Genomic DNA, 16,845 nt, shown 5'->3' with positions numbered 1-16,845 from the left:
TGTAGCCCCCTTCAGATACCAGAAGGCCGCAAGAAGGTCTCCTGGGAGCCTTCTCTTCTCCAGACTGAACAGCCCCAACTCTCTCAGTCTGTCCTCACAGGAGAGGAGCTCCAGCCCTCCAATCATCCTTGTGGTCCTTCTCTGGACACGTTCCAGCACATCCAGATCCTTCGTGTTATAGTGGCTCCAGAACTGGACTTAGTAGTCCAGATGACATTGAGACACTTGAACATGTCCAGAGGAGGGCAACAAGGCTGGGGAGAGGCCTTGAGCACAAGCCCTACGAGGAGAGGCTGAGGGAGCTGGGATTGTTTAGCCTGGAGAAGAGGAGGCTCAGAGGAGACCTTATTGCTGTCTACAGCTACCTGAAGGGTGGTTGTAGCCAGGAGGGAGCTGGTCTCTTCTCCCAGGCCACCCACACCAGAACAAGAGGACACAATCTCAAGCTGCACCAGGGGAAGTTTAGGCTTGAGGTGAGGAGAAAGTTCTTCACTGAGGGAGTCGTTCGTCATTGGAATGTGCTGCCCAGGGAGGTGGTGGAGTCACCGTCCCTGGAGGTGTTCAAGAGTGGATTGGACGTGGCACTTGGTGCCATGGTCTAGTCATGAGGTCTGTGGTGACAGGTTGGACTTGATGATCTTTGAGGTCTCTTCCAACCTTGGTGATTCAGTGATTCTGGGATTCTGACTTCACATCCAGGAGGTACCAGTGTACTACTACAGAACCCCCTTACACCTGCACCTAGCAGGTTCTGAGAAGCAGAAAAAAGCTGAAATTTAAGAAAAGTAGCATTACCTAGTCCAGACTTACACATGACTGCATGATCTTTTTGTTTGCATGTGGCAGGGCTGAAGCGATTTGTGTTTTGATCACAGAATCAATCAGGTTGGAAGAGACCTCCAAGATCAAGTCCAACCAATCACCCAACACCATCTAATCAACTAAACCACGGCACCAAGTGCCTCATTCAGTCCCTTCTTGAACACCTCCGGGGATGTCGACCACACCTCCTCCCTGGGCAGCACATTCCAATGGCAAATCTCTCTTTTCTGTGAAGAACTTCTTTCTAACCTCCAGCCTAAACTTCCCCCTGCAGCTCGAGACTGTGTCCTCTTGTTCTGGTGCTGGTTGCCTGGGAGACCAACCCCTACCTGGCTACAGCTTCCCTTCAGGTAGTTGTAGAGAGCAAGAAGGTCTCCCCTGAGCCTCCTCTTCTCCAGGCTAAGCAACCCCAGCTCCCTCAGCCGCTTGCTGAAAGAGCCTGTCCTTGGTTTTGGGACATAAAGCATGCACAAGGACTAAGAAACTGTATTTTTAATTTAAGCGGGGAAAAAATAAAGAACTTCGGGCAAATGAGGCCCCACGCAAATTCCCATCCCACCCCATCCCTCCGGCCACAGCCCCGGCCAGACCCAGAGGCCAGCGGCGCTCCCCCAGACCGCACAGGAGTTACAGAGGCTGAGGTGGTGGAAGCGCATCGCAAGCCCAAGGTAATTCTCGAGCACAACCCTACGCCGCTCTCCCTTCCTCTCTCACCTTCCTCTCAGAGGCTGAAAGACTACTGTCGGGATTTCACAGAATTTCAGGGGCGGGAAGGGACCTCGAAAGATCATCTAGCCAACCCCCTGCAGGCTCATCTATACCAGTTCACAGAGGAACGCATTCAGGAGAGTTTTGAGTATCTCCAGAGAGGGAGACTCCACAACCTCCCTGGGCAGACGGTTCCAGTGCTCCGTCACCCTCACAGTGAATAAATGTTTCCTACCCTGGGCACCCCAGTCCGCTCCGCACCAGCCTCGGCGCTGCCCGCTCCCGCCTCCTTGAGGGCGGGAAACTGCAGCCCTTCGCCTTTCCGACTGGTTTGGCCCGGGCCGGCTGCCGTTCTGCCGGGCCCTTGTTTGTGGGGGGAGCCTGGGCGCGGCGAGCGGCCAAGATGGCGCTGGGCAGGGTGGCGGAGCGGGCGGCTGCCGGGTACTGGGCCGTGGTCTCCCGGCGCTGTGGCAAGATCGTGGTCGCGCCTTTCTTCGGGAGCGCGGCGTATGCTACCGTGCCTGCGGTGAGCAGCAGAGCAGGCCAGCAGAGGGAAGGTGAGAGCGGCTCGTTCACTTTGCAGTGGTGGTGGCGGGGGCGCAGCCGTCCGCGGGGCTCAGGCTCCCTCCACTCCTTCGTTCTCCAGGCAGCTCTGAAAAAAGATATTTTGTTTGCAAGTATTTGCCTGGGAGCTTTTGTTAACATGCTTCTAGGAATGCCCCGGGCAAAATGGCTTCCAAGCATATGTATATATATTTTATGTTAGGTTTCAAATAATAGACGAGCAATCTGCAGCATGTGTCTGGTCTTCCTCTGTTTGCCTGTGAGCACTGGGAAGTCTTGCCTCACATCGTGCCTGCACAAGGGCAAAAAGCAGGCACGGTTCTGCCGGGTGTGCTCACACAGCCATACCGTAGTCTGCAGTGAAAGTATTTCTTTTCCTTTCAGGTTCACTGAGGAGAAGAGGCAGGACATCACAGTTTGTAAGGCCAGTAAGTACTGAAACTTTACAGGTGTTTGAAGCAGTTTTGTAAGCTTAGCAGTTTGTTGAGGAATTTGTTCTGCAGCTATTCCAGAACCAGCACCTCCTATCTTTAGTCATGGAATGGTTTGGGTTGGAAGGGACTTTTAAAGGTCATCCAGTCCAATCCCCTGCAGTCAGGAGGGAAATCTGCAGCTAGAGCAGGTTGCTCAGAGCTCCATACAACCTGACCTGGAACGGTTGCAGGGGTGGTGATTTATCACAATGCAACAACACACTTAAGTTCTTCTTTCTAAGCATCTCTGAAATAAAGTAACACTGCAGATGGGGAAAGGCCTGCTGCACAAGCTTTGGGAGGGAGCTGTGGGAATTTCTTCCTGAAAGATGTTGTGTTTTGTCTCACCAGACAGCTTCTCTCCCATAAGACTTGTGTCATTTTCAATTGCTTAGGACTTAACTCCCAGAACTGAGAAGATGGCTGTTGATCAGGACTGGAGCAGTGTTTATCCCACAGCAGCTGTGTTTAAACCTGCCTCTGTGCCACTCCCAATTCGAATGGGTTACCCTGTGAAGAGAGGAGTACCTCCACCAAAAGAAGGAAACTTAGAGCTTATGAAGGTGAGATGCATGCCATTGGTGTCTGATTAATTTAAAAGTCATTATTTACAGAGTCATAGAATAGTAGGGCTTGGAAGGGACCTCAAAAGCAGGGTTACCCAGGGCAGGTCACAAAGGAATGCATCCAAGTGGGTTTTGAAAGTCTTCAGGGAAGGAGAATGAGGGCACCCCTCAGGTTCCTCTTCTCCAAGCTCAAGAGCCCCAGCTCCCTCAGCTGTTCCTCAGCAGGGAGATGTTCCACTGCCTTAAGCATCTTTGTGGCTCTGTGCTGGACTCTTCCAAGCAGTTCCCTGAGGCCCTTGAACTGAGTGGCCCAGAACTGGACACAATATTCCAGATGTGATACACTAAGATTTCACTGCTTTGACCAGAATATGCATATTGGATACTGTTTGCAGTTGTTGAATAGGAGGAAACTCTACTAAATTTGTAAACTAAATGGTAATTACACAACTCACAGAATCATGAAGGCTGGAGAAGACATAGAATCATAGAATCACCAAGGTTGGAAGAGACCTCAAAGATCATCAAGCCCAACCTGTCACCACAGACCTTATGATTAAACCATGGCACCAAGTGCCACGTCCAATCCTCTCTTGAACCCCTCCAGGGATGGTGACTCCACCACCTCCCTGGGCAGCACATTCCAATGGCAAACGACTCTCAGTGAAGAACTTTCTCCTCACCTCCAGCCTAAACTTCCCCTGGCACAGCTTGAGACTGTGTCCTCTTGTTCTGGTGTGGGTGGCCTGGGAGAAGAGACCAGCTCCCTTCTGGCTACAACCTCCCTTCAGGTAGTTGTAGACAGCAATAAGGTCACCCCTGAGCCTCCTCTTCTCCAGGCTAAACAACCCCAGCTCCCTCAGCCTCTCCTCACAGGGCTGTGCTCTAGACCCCCTCCCCAGCCTCGTTGTCCTTCTCTGGACATGTTCAAGTGTCTCAATGTCCTTCTTAAACTGAGGGGCCCAGAACTGGACACAGTCCTCAAGGTGTGGCCTAACCAGTGCTGGGTACAGGGGCACAATGACTTCCCTGTTCCTGCTGGCCACACTATTCCTGATCCAGGCCAGGATGCTGTTGGCCTTCTTGGCCACCTGGGCACACTGCTGGCTCATGTTCAGCCTCTTTCTGTCTGGCTGCTCTCCAGCCATTCCAACCTCAGCCTGTAGCACTGCATGGGGTTGTTGTGACCAAAGTGCAGCACCCAGCAGTTGGACTTGTGACCTTTAAGATCATGAAGTCTTACCATGACCACTGACCTATATCCTGAAGTGCCACAAATGAACCCAGTCAGGAGGTACTTTTTTTTTAGGATTGCCATGCCTGTGACTTTTGCAGTGGGGCTAACAAATCTTCTGCTAAATCAAACTTGAGAGGAGTCCTACCTGACTATTTTAAGTGTAACCATATTTCAGTGATGCTCTGTTACCTGTGAACCAACAAAAAGCTGTTACTTGTTTAACTCTTAATATGTCTGTTTCAGATTCCCAATTTTTTGCATCTTACTCCTCCTGCAATTAAGAAACACTGTGCAGCTCTTAGAGGTGAGAGTTTGTTTGGTTTGTGACTCTGTATGGTGGAGTAACAGATGGGACTTGGTCCACTTGTGAAGAGGCTTCTTTGTCAAGCTTTGGCTAGTATTGTGTGCTTGCTTGCTGCTGCATTGAGTCATATAAGTGCTAGGCAGGTATGTCCTGGCAGGTCTGCAGCATACCACTAAGGCTTTCATTTTACCTTTCCATTATGCCCTGCTTGTACTGGAGAGCAGGTAAAGACTACCCAAGAGGAAGAGGGGATTTTTGCCTGACCTTCAGGAAAGGCAAGAAAGAAGATGCAGGGAGCTGCAGGTCAGTCAGCCTCACCTCACTGCCTGGAAGATGGTGAAGCAAACACTCCTGGAAGCCATTTGCAAGCATGCAAAAACCTGCCTATAACAGTGTGGGTGATGGTGGAGGGCACAGCCTCAGCAGGTCTGTTGGTAATAATGAACTGGGAGACAACAGAGCTGCCATTCAGAGGCACTTCAACAGGAAGGCAAAAATTGGCTGGGAATTCCTGCATCTGAAGTGGAATAAACTATGCACAGTACAGGCACATGGCAGGGAGCAAACAGCTCCAGAATTCTGCAGGAAAGGGCAGTGTGGAGCTGCTGATGCAGGCTGCAGATGCAGGCTGAAGGCAGCGTGCCCTTGTGGCAGGGAAGGCCACCACACACGGACCTCTAGGAACCAGAGCATGGGCACCATGGGCAGGAAGGGCACTCTTTCACCTCTGAGGATTGCATCTAGTCTGGGGGAAGAAGAAAGATGTGAATCTGCTAGAGGGGGGCTGGAATACCTCTACTGTGAGCAAAGACTAAGAAAGTTGGGGTCATTCAGCCTGGAGAAAGGGGGCTCCAGGAGGACCTTACTTTTACATATAGGGGCTTATAAGAAATGTGGGGAGATACTTCTTACCAGGGGCTGTAGGAACAGCAGAGGGGCAGTGGTTTTGAACTGGAAGAGGGTAGATACTCAGATTAGGCTTAAGGAAGACATTTGTTCTGTTGAGGGTGGTGTGCTGTTGGGAAATCTTGCCCAGAGAAGGTGTACATCATTGCTGTACATCATTGCTGTACATCATTGCTGTACATCATTGCTGTACATCATTGCTGTACATCATTGCTGTACATCATTCCCATCACTGAATGTGTTCAGGGTCAGGTTGGACAAGGCTTTGAGCAACCTGATCTCGTAAAAGATGTCCTTGCCCATGGCAAAGAGGTTGGAATATCTTCTGATATCTTTGAAGGTCCTCTCCAAACCATTTGATAATTCCACTTGGCAACTGTGAGATGGCATCTGGAGTGCTGCCTCCTGGTTTGGGAAACCCAGTACAAAGAAAGACATTGAAGTACTGCAGCAAGGATGGAAGAGGAGTGTGTGATCTTACCTGAAGGAGTGTGTGATCTAGACAGAGTACTTTTAAAATAGATACACCCAAACAGCCCAACAAATACAAGCTGGGAGTGTTTTTTGTCTTTGCTCTGCAGATTTCTGCACGGAATGGCCAAGTACTCTGGACAGCGACGAGAAATGCGAGCGGCATTTTCCCATCGAGGTGGAAACAGTGGATTATGTTTCTGCAGGGACATCTATTCGTAACCCCAAAGCCAGGGTGGTGACTTTAAGAGTAAGTAGCAGTTCTGGTAAACAGCCTTTGTTTCAAAACCCCAAGTAAGTGTGTTTCCCAACAGCTGATCACCTGACAGGTTCCTAAGGACAAGGCAAGTGTGAAGCCAAGGTGGTGGTTCAGTAGTATGTCTGGTGACAGCAACTGGCATCAGGCAGCAGTCTGGTGATTGTCAAGCCAATTCATAGCTGGCAGTAGTAGGTGAGGCCAAGCCAGGAAATCAAGGATGATTTAGTTCAGTGTGGGCCATGTCTAGGTCCAGACATAGCTGTGAGGCTTAGGTGCAGCTCCTCAGTCAAGGTGAGCCAGGCCCACCTTGTCATGTTCAGGAAGCACTGATTGAAAGCTGTGTGGCTGCACTGTGTGGAAGGACAATGTGTATAAGGTAGCCTTGAGCACAAGCTGCCAGACCCTTCAAAAGGAATGCTGTGTGCATAAGGGGTTTGGGAAGTGTAGTATCTTCAGAGGTCATTGTTGATGGGCATTTTGCACCATGCTAAGAGCATCCTGCTTTGGCTCCTCACCCCTCTTCTCACCCCTTGCCTGCCTTCAGGGTGAGTGGTGCACTTTGCTGGGCTGAGCTTTATCTGCTTTGTCTTGCCATCAGTGCCAGCTTGGCTATCCTATTAAATCCACCTTCAGTTCAAACTCTGTATTTTCTCTCCTGTTCCTGATCCCCCTTCTCTGCAGGGGAGGGGTGATCAGGTGACAGAGTGAGTGCTGGAGTTTAGCCCCAGGTTCAGGCTAAATGTAGACAGGGCTTTTTCAGTGTTAGAAGTTTAACTGTTGAAACCCAGATTTCTCCTTCCTTGTTTCACTAAGGTTTAGTCCTTCAGTTTTCTATTTCTAGCAGTAGGGTTTTTTTTTTCTTTATGGACAGTAATTTTTTTCCTGATATTTACTGAAGCTTCAACTTTCTTTTAGTCCTTCAGTGTAGTTCATATGGAAAAATAACATGTGAATATAAAACACAGCTGCAAACTTAACTGACAGCTTATTTTGCTCTGAGAAAAATGGTTTGAATAGAAATATTCTACCCAACCCCTCTGGTATTTGGTGGGAAATAAATTTGTGTGGCTGTGCAGCCATCCAGTGAGATCTGGACAGGCTGAGAGCTGGCTGCTGGCAAACCTTGTGAAGTTCAATAAGAACAAGTGCAGGGTCCTGCATGTGGGGGGGAATAACAACAGGTTAGGGGCTGCTGGAGAGCAGCTCCATGGAGAAAGCCCTTGAAGTGCTGGTGGACAGCAAGTGCTGCATGGGACAGCAATGTGCCCTGGTGGCCAAGAGAGCCAATGGGATCCTGGGGTGCATCAAGAAAAGTGTGGCCAGCAGGTCTAGGGAGGTTCTTCTTCCCCTCTACTCTGCCCTGCAGAGGCCACACCTGGAATACTGTGTCCAGTTTGGGGCTCCCCAGTTCAAGAGAGACAGAGACCTGCTGGAGAGAATCCAACGGACAGCCATGAGGATGCTTAGGGGACTTGAGCATTTCCCCTATGAAGAGAGACTGAGAGCCCTGGGGCTGTTAGTTTTGAGAAGACTGAGAGGGGAACTCATCAATGTATATAAATATCTGAGGGGTGGGTGTCAAGTGGAGTGGGATAAGCTCTTTTTGGTGGTGCACAGCAATAATAAGCCAAGGAACAACAGGTACAAGCTTGAACATAGAAGATTTCACCTCAACATGAGGACAAACTTCTTTACAGTGAGGGTGCCAGAGCCCTGGAGCAGGCTGCCCAGAGAGGTTGTGAAGTCTCCTTCTCTGGAGACTTTCCAAACCCACCTGGATGCATTCCTGTGCAGACTACCCTATGTGATCCTGCTTTGGCATGAGGGTTGGACCAAATGATCTCTGGAGGTCCCTTCCAACCTCTAATATACTGTGACACTGTGATACTCAGATGGTGCTTGCCTGCTGGTAGGCTTTCTGGTACCATGTGTCAGGCGTTCTACAAATGCATCCTTAAAAGCTGTTCTTTTAATTCTTGGTGAGAGATCTGCCTGATGAGCTCAAGGTATTTTCAGGGTGCAGAGACCAGGCTTTATCCAGGGAATTAAAGGTGGTTTGTTTTGTGTTTAAAGGTTAAACTTTCTAACCTGAACTTGGACGAGCACGCAAGGAAGAAGCTGGTGAAGCTGGTGGGGGAGCGGTACTGCGCTGACACAGATGTGCTCACCATCACCACAGACAGGTGGGCTTGCAAGCAGGGAAAATGGCCAGCACTGCTCCTGGGGGTGTCTCCCAGTCCTATCTCTTAGTGTCTTGGTGACTTACTACATTTTCCACTGTAAAATGACTCAAACATCCCAATACTCCTTTTCTGCCCCTGTACTCAGCACTGGTCAGGCCACACCTTGAGTACTGTGTCCAGTTCTGGACCCCTCAATGCAAGGAAGATGTTGAGATGCTGGAACGTGTCCAGAGAAGGGCAATAAGGCTGGGGAGGGGTCTGGAGCACAGCCTTATGAGGAGAGGCTGAGGGAGCTGGGGTTGTTTAGCCTGGAGAAGAGGAGCCTGGGAGACCTTATTGCTGCCTACAGCTACCTGAAAGGAGGTTGTAGCCAGGTGGGGGTTGGTCTCTTCTCCAAGGCCACCAGCACCAGAACAAGAGGACACAGTCTCAAGCTGTGCCAGGGGAAGTTTAGGCTTGATCTTAGAAGTTCTTCCCAGACAGAGAGATTGGCCATTGGAATGTGCTGCCGAGGGAGGTGGTGGAGTCACCATCCCTGGAGGTGTTTAGAAAGAGATGAGGCACTTAGTGCCATGGTCTAGTTGATTAGTTAGGGTTGGGTGATTGGTTGGACTTGATGATCTTGGAGGTTTCTTCCAGCCTGGCTGACTCTATGTGATTCTGTGTGTCTGCTGGACAAATTGCTTCAGGTCAAATCTAATCTCTGGTAAATATCACTGGTTATCAAAACTCTGTTTAGAAGTCTCAAGTGCTATTTTAAAGTTGATGTCATGTTTCCCACTGGAAAAGCCCATGGTTTCTCTTAGTTCTAAGAGTGATTGAGGAGTTTCAGGCAAGAAAAGTTGACATTGGTGTCCAGGGATTTTTCAGTGTTTGGATTTTTCTTCATATAAGCAAATCCCTCAGTGCCTCTAGGTCTGCAGACTGCACTGTGGTGAATTCTGAAGCCTTTAAGAGAACACATGTGAGCTCCTAAAGTACACTCACTCAGAGCTGCCTTCAGCACTAGGAAAACATCCTGGGCAGTTTTTTCTGTTTGCATGCTTTTGTTAAGAGTTCTTTTTCCCTTCTCCAGTTCCCTGTCCTCCAGTACTGCTGTTTAATTCTACAGACAGTAAATAGGAAATGGATAAAATGGTTCTGCTCTTTTTGGACTGGACTTGGAAATCTCTGTGGTTTACTGGAACCACTTGTGCCACAAACAGTTTTATATTCCCTTTTGTGGCTAAAACATCAGGATAGCTGGAAAGAGCTTACCCTCCAGAGCAACTCCTACGTGCCTGTGGCTGTGTCACTTCATTTTCAGTAACTGAGCAGCAGCCATTTTGTTGATACAGACTGGTCCAGGCTGCTATTCAGATTACTGTTCACTCTGAAAGAAATCAAGAGTCAGAAAGCTTGAGTCCTTGGAACAGTTTATTTGCTAGAATAATCACCCTCTGTATTCACTCAGAGGAGTGGTTTTGAGAGTCTCAGATGTAGTCTTGCGTGATGCAGTTTGTCCCACATCAAAAAGGAGCCTGCACAGAGGTGAGAGAGAGGCAGGAGTTTCTGGGTGATCACCCTGAGGAAAAGAGTAGCAATGCCAAATTGTCAGCAGGAGGCTTTCAGGACCAATCAAACTGTCTTTTTCCAGCAGATTTTTACTGGTGATTCTGTTTTGACTTAGAGCTATGTCAGCTTAAGCTTTTCTTCCTAAACCATTGACTCCTGTTCTTGAGTGTATTTCCTGGCTGTTGTCACCAGCCATCCTCCTTCCTTCGTATCTGGGGGCGAAAACACCAGCTGGGTTTAAGGGAGTTGGATTCCACTTTGTCACAGAGGGAAAAGAATGTCTCTGGCAGATCTGCAAATCCTTGTTCCTGCTGCCTTGCAGATGCCTTTTCTTCCATGTTATAGCACTCCTGCCCTCCTGGTGCCATTCACTCAGCAATGTGTGAATCAAACCCTCCCCTAAGATCCCCTGCATCACCAACTAGCAATTCTGACTGCAAGTGTTTTGTTACGAAGTGTATCCCAGTGGCTGCATTTCAAACAGACTGGCTGTGTTTGTGACTTTTCAGGTGTCCTCTGAGAAGACAGAACTATGATTATGGAATTCACCTCCTCACAGTCCTGTACCATGAGTCTTGGGTAAGCACTTGTGCATAACTCACTCGTTCTAACATGCTCTCTCAGCCTGGGAGAAGGTTCCATGACTGCAGTGTACCTGATGGCAGATATCTTTCCTCCTCCACCTCACTTTTCTGCAGCCCTGACATCATTCTCCAACTAATAAGGTATCTATGGATCACAGATCTTTTGCAATGAATTCTTCAGGCTTGTCTCCTATGTTTTTTGGTTACTTGTGTTGAAGTCTTGCCTTCAATTTTACAGCTGTTTTTGTAACGGGGAACGAAAGAGTCAGCAGTCTGAAATGAAAACCTAGACTTACATTGTGGATATCTTAACATGACAGACATGAACAAAGTTATTAGTCACATACCCTAGGGAAGACTCTAGGGGGAACTTAGAGCTGCCTTCCAGTCCCTGAAGGGATCCTCCAGGAAGGCTGCAGAGGGACTTTTCCTGAGGGTGTCTAGAGACAGGGCAAGGAGGAATGGTTTGAAGCTGAGGGAGAGCAGGGTTAGACTGGATCTGAGGAAAAAAGTTCTTCAGTACAAGCATGCTGGGCTCTGAATTAGGCTGCCTAGGGAGGCTGTGGGTGCCTCCTGCCTGGGGGTATTGAAGGCCAGGCTGGATGAGGCCTTGAGCATCTGAGTCTAGTTGAGAGGTGTCCCTGGGCATGGTGGGGAGGTTGGAGTAGATGAGCTCTGAGGTCCCTTCCAGCCTGAGCCATTTTGTGATGCATTCTACAATTGCAACATACAATCAAATTAAATTCAGCTCATGTTAACATCTTCTAGGATATGCTTGGTGCAGATTTCAGGTGCTCTGTACATGGGGATTTCCCCCCCCCAGCATTGCATTGCAAATCTGAACTGCCTGGCAGATCACTTTGCAGTGGTAAGCAATGAGAAGAGAGGCAGACACTGCTCACTTGATCAGCTGCAGGCAAACACCACAGCAGGCCTTTGCTCTTGCATTACTGAGTGATGGGAGAACACAGCTACCTGATACCGCTCCAGCAGCGTTCAGTGTGTTGAATATGCACAATTCCCTCCTCCTTTTATTACCTTTCAGCTTCCAGGTTAATATTTGATGAGTTCATCAATCAGTTGTATTTGTATTTGATTTCCATGAAAAATTCATAGCCTCCTGAGCCAGGTTTGTTGTGGTTTTTGTGTTGTGTTGTGCTTGGTTTGGTGTTTTTCCATCATAGGTGGTAATGCCTTTGAATAACACTCTTGAAAGCTCCTTTGGCTACCTCTTGTAAGCCAGAGGCAAGTGATGCATGGTTTGTTTTCAACTGTGGGAGCTTTCATCTTGGAGGGGAAGGTCTGAGTGCTGCCTTTCAATGTAGACATCAGCATCAGTCCCAGCAGGGTAGGGCTATGCTTTCCAAGCACACATCTGATGGAATTTGGTGAGAGGATGAGGGCAGTGTCCTGTTCTTGCCGGTGAAGGCTGGCTGCATGGAAAGTTTGCCCCCAGTCCTGAAAGCTGCCCAGTATCTGAGAGTGGATAAAAGAAGAGCAACTGATGGCATCTACCTGGAGTTGTGTGTACTGTTTGACATGTCCCACCTGCCATCCTGGTCACCTAAGTGGAACTGCATGGACTTGAGGGGTGGCCACAGGCTGGATAAGAACTGCCTGGATGACCACACTCAGAGAATCTATGGCTCGATGTCCAAATGGAGACCAGTGAAAAGTGGCATCCTTCAGGGGTCAGTGCTGGGACCCATGCTGGTTGACATCTTTGCCAGTGACATGGGCAGTGGGATTGAGGCAGCCTCAGCAAATTTGTGCATGATACTAAGTTGCATGTCCTGGCTGACACACTGGAGGACAGGGATCCATCTAGGGGATGTTGAACAGGCTTGAAATGTGAGCCCAAGCCACCATCATGAACTTCAACAAGGCCAAGTGCAGGGTCCTGCACCTGGACTGGAGCTGGTGTCAGGATGAAGGTGCCAGACTCATTTTGATGGTGCCCAGTGCTAGGGCAAGGAACAGTGGGTACAAGCTAGAACACAGGAGGTTCCACCTCATCAGAAGAGACACTTCTTTATGGTGAGGGTGCCAGAGCCCTGGAGCAGGCTGCCCAGAGAGATTGTGGAGTCTCCTTCTCTGGAGACATTCTAGACCCACCTGGATGTGTTCCTGTGTGACCTGCCCTGGGTGATCCTGACTCTGGCAGGGAGGGTTGGACTGGATGATCTCTGGAGTTCCTTCCAACCCCTACCACTTTGTCATTCTGTGATACTTTTTGAATGCTGGAGCATTTTTCCAAACCTGGAGGGTTTTATGGTGTAAGAGTTTGCTGCCCTCAAGTGGTTAAAGAAGATGGCAACTGATCTCCTCACACTTGGTTTGGGGTAGTCATTTGGCACTACACAGTAAAGCTGTGTTATGAGTCCAGAGCAGGAAGAAGGAACAAGTGTAGCAGGAGGTTAATGGAATCTGAAAAGGGTGGAGTGAGGAGGGAAGGTGTCAAGACTACAAAAAAATGCAGCAATTTTCCTTGCTCCAGTTCCACATTTTCAATATACACAAATGTAAAATGATGGAGTGGAAGATGCTGTTCTGCATGACACAGCCACAGTCTTGAAAGAATGGTGGGAGGTTGCCCTTGCATTTCTTGTTCTCCAGAACAACAGCAGAGTAATGGTGTGCACACTTCTGAACTCTGTGCTTGTTCTGGTAGTGTAGTGCTGGGTGTCTGATGAAAAATACTGTAAGTGTTAAAATAAAGCAGAAGGAATGTACAAATGGAAAGTGGCTACTGGATAGTAGCCAAAGGTTCTTCTGAGTGGTATCTCTTTTTATTGTGCCTGCAACTGTAGATGGTAATAGTACTTGAAAGGATAGGGAAGCTGAAGCAGAAAGGTGAGGGAAGGCAAAATACTGCAGAGTAGACAGCTGGTGACACCAGAGCCCTAGCTAAAACTTAGCTGTGAACCCCCAAGCTGTGTGGTTTGAATGAATTTGAGGAGAGAATCCCCTGTTGCTTTTGCATCCCTTTTTGAGCAGAGCATTCAGCTGCAAGGCACTGCTAGGGTGGGGACTTTGTGTGTGCATGCAGCTGAGTTATGTTTGTGCATCACAACTGGGGATAACTCTGAAAGCCACTCTATGAATTCAAAGTGAGGCTGCCAGGCTTGTGCCATTGCCACCACACTGAGTTCCTGGGTGCACAAGAAAATACAAGTCCAGGTTCCCTTTTTTTCATGCAATGAATCTGGCTGGAAAGGTATTTTGAGTTTCCCTCAGTACAGTCAGTTGGCAAAACTGTTTGTGGTCAGTTTCCTGCTTGTGCTGTATGTCTGGACATGTACAGCAGGGTAACTTCACTTGGAGATGTGGCCACCAGCACTGCAGCAGTGGGTGCTGGCTTCTTGTAGCAGGGCTAAGAAATGGATCCTGAAATCTTCCCCATCCCTTCTTGCCTTGCTCTCCCCTGCAAGTCAGATCTTATTTTAAGCCCATTTTGACAAAACCATTCAGCTGAGCAGGATTCCACAAAGGGAATACCTGAGTCTCCTGGGCCTCCTCTAAAATTTTGCTGTGCATTGCTCACAGGAGATAAGGGAATCTCAATCTGTTTATCAGCCTGCATCTCCAAAATGCTCTAAGTTAATGTGTGCAGACAAGGGTTTTGCTGAGGAGATAAATGTAGTAACGGCAATTAGTGCTCATTGCCTTGGCTATAACTTAAAGCTGGAAGCCTCACAGTGGCCTTTTGTTTGAACTTCAAAGGTGAGTTTGGTCCAGGAAATGACTAGGAGTGATATCCATATTGTCTTACTCTTGAGAAACCCTATCCCTGTGAGAGAAACTTTTGCTTGGAAATTCTTTGAGAGTGTAGGGGGGGAAAGTGTCTTGGACAGGCATTGTGCAGCTGAACAAGGGGTATAGAATAGGGTGGTGTTAATTTAAAACTCTGTGACTCTCCATATTGACTTGCAGTGTTTGTCAGACACACAAAGAGCACTTCCCTATACCCTGCTTGTTCCACTCTTTCAGCCACGCAGGCTACAGGATGGCTTTTTCTGCTCTTGTCTTCTGCAGGTTGAATGAGGCTCTTTTACTGCTGTCCAGGTTTTAATGTCAGTCATGTGAGCCTTTGAGCAGTGCTCATCACTGTTTCTGACTGAACATTTGGTCTGGGAGGTTTAGAAGACCAAGAGATTTCATTGCCCAGGTGCAGGATGCAGCATTTGTTGAAGTATTTTTTAAATGCAAATAGCCCAAGAACTTCAAAAAAGTCTTTAAAAAAAAAGGTCTTTAAAAAAGATGATTAAATGTGGTTTAACTGCAGCAATCTTGTTGAGTAGGGGATAGAATCACAGAATGGCTCATGCTCAGAGGCATCTCAGAGCTCATCTCCTCCAACCTCTCCACCATGCCCAGGGACACCTCTCAACTACACTCAGCTGCTCAAGGCCTCATCCAACCTGGCCTTCAACACCCCCAGGGAGGAGGCAGCCACAGCCTCTCTGGGCAGCCTATTCCAGAGTCTCACACCCTCATACCGAAGAAAAACTGCCTAAGCTCCAGTCTAACCCTGCTCTCCCTCAGCTTCAAACCATTCCCCCTTGTCCTGTCTCTAGACACCCTCAGGAAAAGTCTCTCTGCAGCCTTCCTGCAGGATCCCTTCAAGGATTGGAAGGCAGCTCTAGGGTCCTTCCAGAGTCATCTTTTCTCTAGGCTGAATGCTTACAATGACAACCCACCCTTGCTGGCTCATGGGCATCCTTGGATCTCTCCACCAGAATCCCAGGTCCCTTTTCCCTACACTGCTCTCCAGCAGGTCAGCCCCCAATCTATCCTGGTCCACGGGGCTCTTCTTTCCCAGCTGTGAGACCCTACCCTTGTAGCAAGACTGTTTCTTTACATTATTGCTGTGGCTTCCTGGAGGAGTTTTTCAGACTGTGTGTTTGTTCTTTCAGAAAACTGAGAAGTGGGAGAGTGAGAAGTCTGAGGAAGACATGGAAGAGTATGTGTGGGAGAACAGCCGCTCCCAGAGGAACGCCTTGGACACGCTGCTGCGGATAAAAGCCTCGGAGAACCTCAGTCCTGGCACTGAGGAAGAGCTGCTTGCCTCTGAGGTGGTCAAGAACTACAGAAACTCTGTGATTGCGCTTAAAAATGAAGGTGAAACAGAAAGGAACATGTCTCAGTACAAGGAATGCGTGAAGAAACTGCTGAACATCCAAGCAAGTGCTGTGACAGCAGAGCCTGCAGCCACACCTGGGCACTGCAGGAGTGGCTAACAGCTCTGCCAGCAGCGCTGTGTGAGGTGGAGAGTTACAACCTCAGCCAAGGACAACAGATGGGAGGCTGCACATTGCAGTACTCCTCAGATCTGTCTTCACCACGGGATTTCCTTGTGAATAGAATGTTCCTGCCCATCTATCTTACCCTTTGAATAAAGTATGCTTTGAGTTACCTTGGTGACCTGTGCTTGCGTAGCTTGGGAGTTCCTGGTCCTCTGCTAAGCCACATTCTGACTGCTCATGTGGCTTCTCTTCATAGAACCACCAAGGCTGGAAAACCCCTTTAAGATCATGAGTGCAGCCATAACCCAACTCTTATGACTACTAAACCATGTCCTGAAGCACCACATCTACAGCTTCTTGAACACCTCCAGGGATGGTGACTCTACCACCTCCCTGGGCAGCTTGTTCCAACCCCTCACCACGCTCTCACTCGAAGTTTTTTCCTGATATCCAACCTAAACCTCCCCTGGCACAACTCAAATCCATTTCCTCTCATCCTGTTGCTGGTTACCTGGGAGAAGAGACCAAAACCAGTTCACTCCAACCTCCTTTCAGGCAGCTGTAGAGAGCAATGAGGTCTCCCCTCAGCCTTCTCCAGACTGAACAACCCCAGCTCCCTAGGCCTTTCCTTGAATGATGCCCTCCAAACTTCTCCCTAGCCTCACTGCTCACTTCAGGGAGGTCTTTTTCTCAGAAACCAGCCTGCTCAGCTGTGTCTGAGTGTGTGCTCCTTACCTTAAAGAGACAGGAGAATGGCATTTCCTATGCTGACAGTTAAAATTACAACCAAGGAGTTCTGAAACCATCACGTGATGTCGTGAAAGATGTATTTGTTGCAGAAGGATGGTGACCATAACTCACAGAATCACAGAATATTAGGGGCTGGAAGGGACCTCAAGAGATTATCCAGTCCAACCCTGGCCAGAGCAGGATAACCTATACCAGATCACTCAGGAACTCAACCAGGC

The 16,845-nt window shown here is 48.7% G+C and overlaps 1 protein-coding gene across 1 annotated transcript; it reads left to right on the top strand.

The window, feature by feature from the left end:
* Positions 1-1,909: 1,909 nt before the first annotated feature.
* MRPS35 (mitochondrial ribosomal protein S35) lies at positions 1,910-16,139 on the top strand. Its single transcript, XM_054173911.1, has 8 exons — positions 1,910-2,087; positions 2,479-2,522; positions 2,963-3,130; positions 4,614-4,674; positions 6,162-6,301; positions 8,384-8,493; positions 10,557-10,626; positions 15,548-16,139. The coding sequence occupies exons 1-8, from the start codon at positions 1,934-1,936 to the stop codon at positions 15,869-15,871; spliced, it is 1,071 nt and encodes a 356-aa protein (XP_054029886.1). The 5' UTR covers positions 1,910-1,933; the 3' UTR covers positions 15,872-16,139.
* The last annotated feature ends 706 nt before the right edge of the window (positions 16,140-16,845 follow it).

This window comes from Dryobates pubescens, chromosome 27, assembly GCF_014839835.1.
Source record: "Dryobates pubescens isolate bDryPub1 chromosome 27, bDryPub1.pri, whole genome shotgun sequence".
In the NCBI taxonomy this organism is placed as follows: Eukaryota; Metazoa; Chordata; class Aves; order Piciformes; family Picidae; genus Dryobates; species Dryobates pubescens.
The sequence above is the reverse complement of the archived record's forward strand: the minus strand, read 5'-3'. Positions and strand labels throughout refer to the sequence as shown.

Coding starts and splice junctions, on each gene's coding strand:
- MRPS35 (XM_054173911.1), top strand. CDS start 1,934: ATGGCGCTGGGCAGGGTGGCGGAGCGGGCGGCTGCCGGGTACTGGGCC. Junction 3,131..4,613: donor GAAACTTAGAGCTTATGAAG/GTGAGATGCATG, acceptor TGTCTGTTTCAG/ATTCCCAATTTTTTGCATCT. Junction 4,675..6,161: donor ACACTGTGCAGCTCTTAGAG/GTGAGAGTTTGT, acceptor TTTGCTCTGCAG/ATTTCTGCACGGAATGGCCA.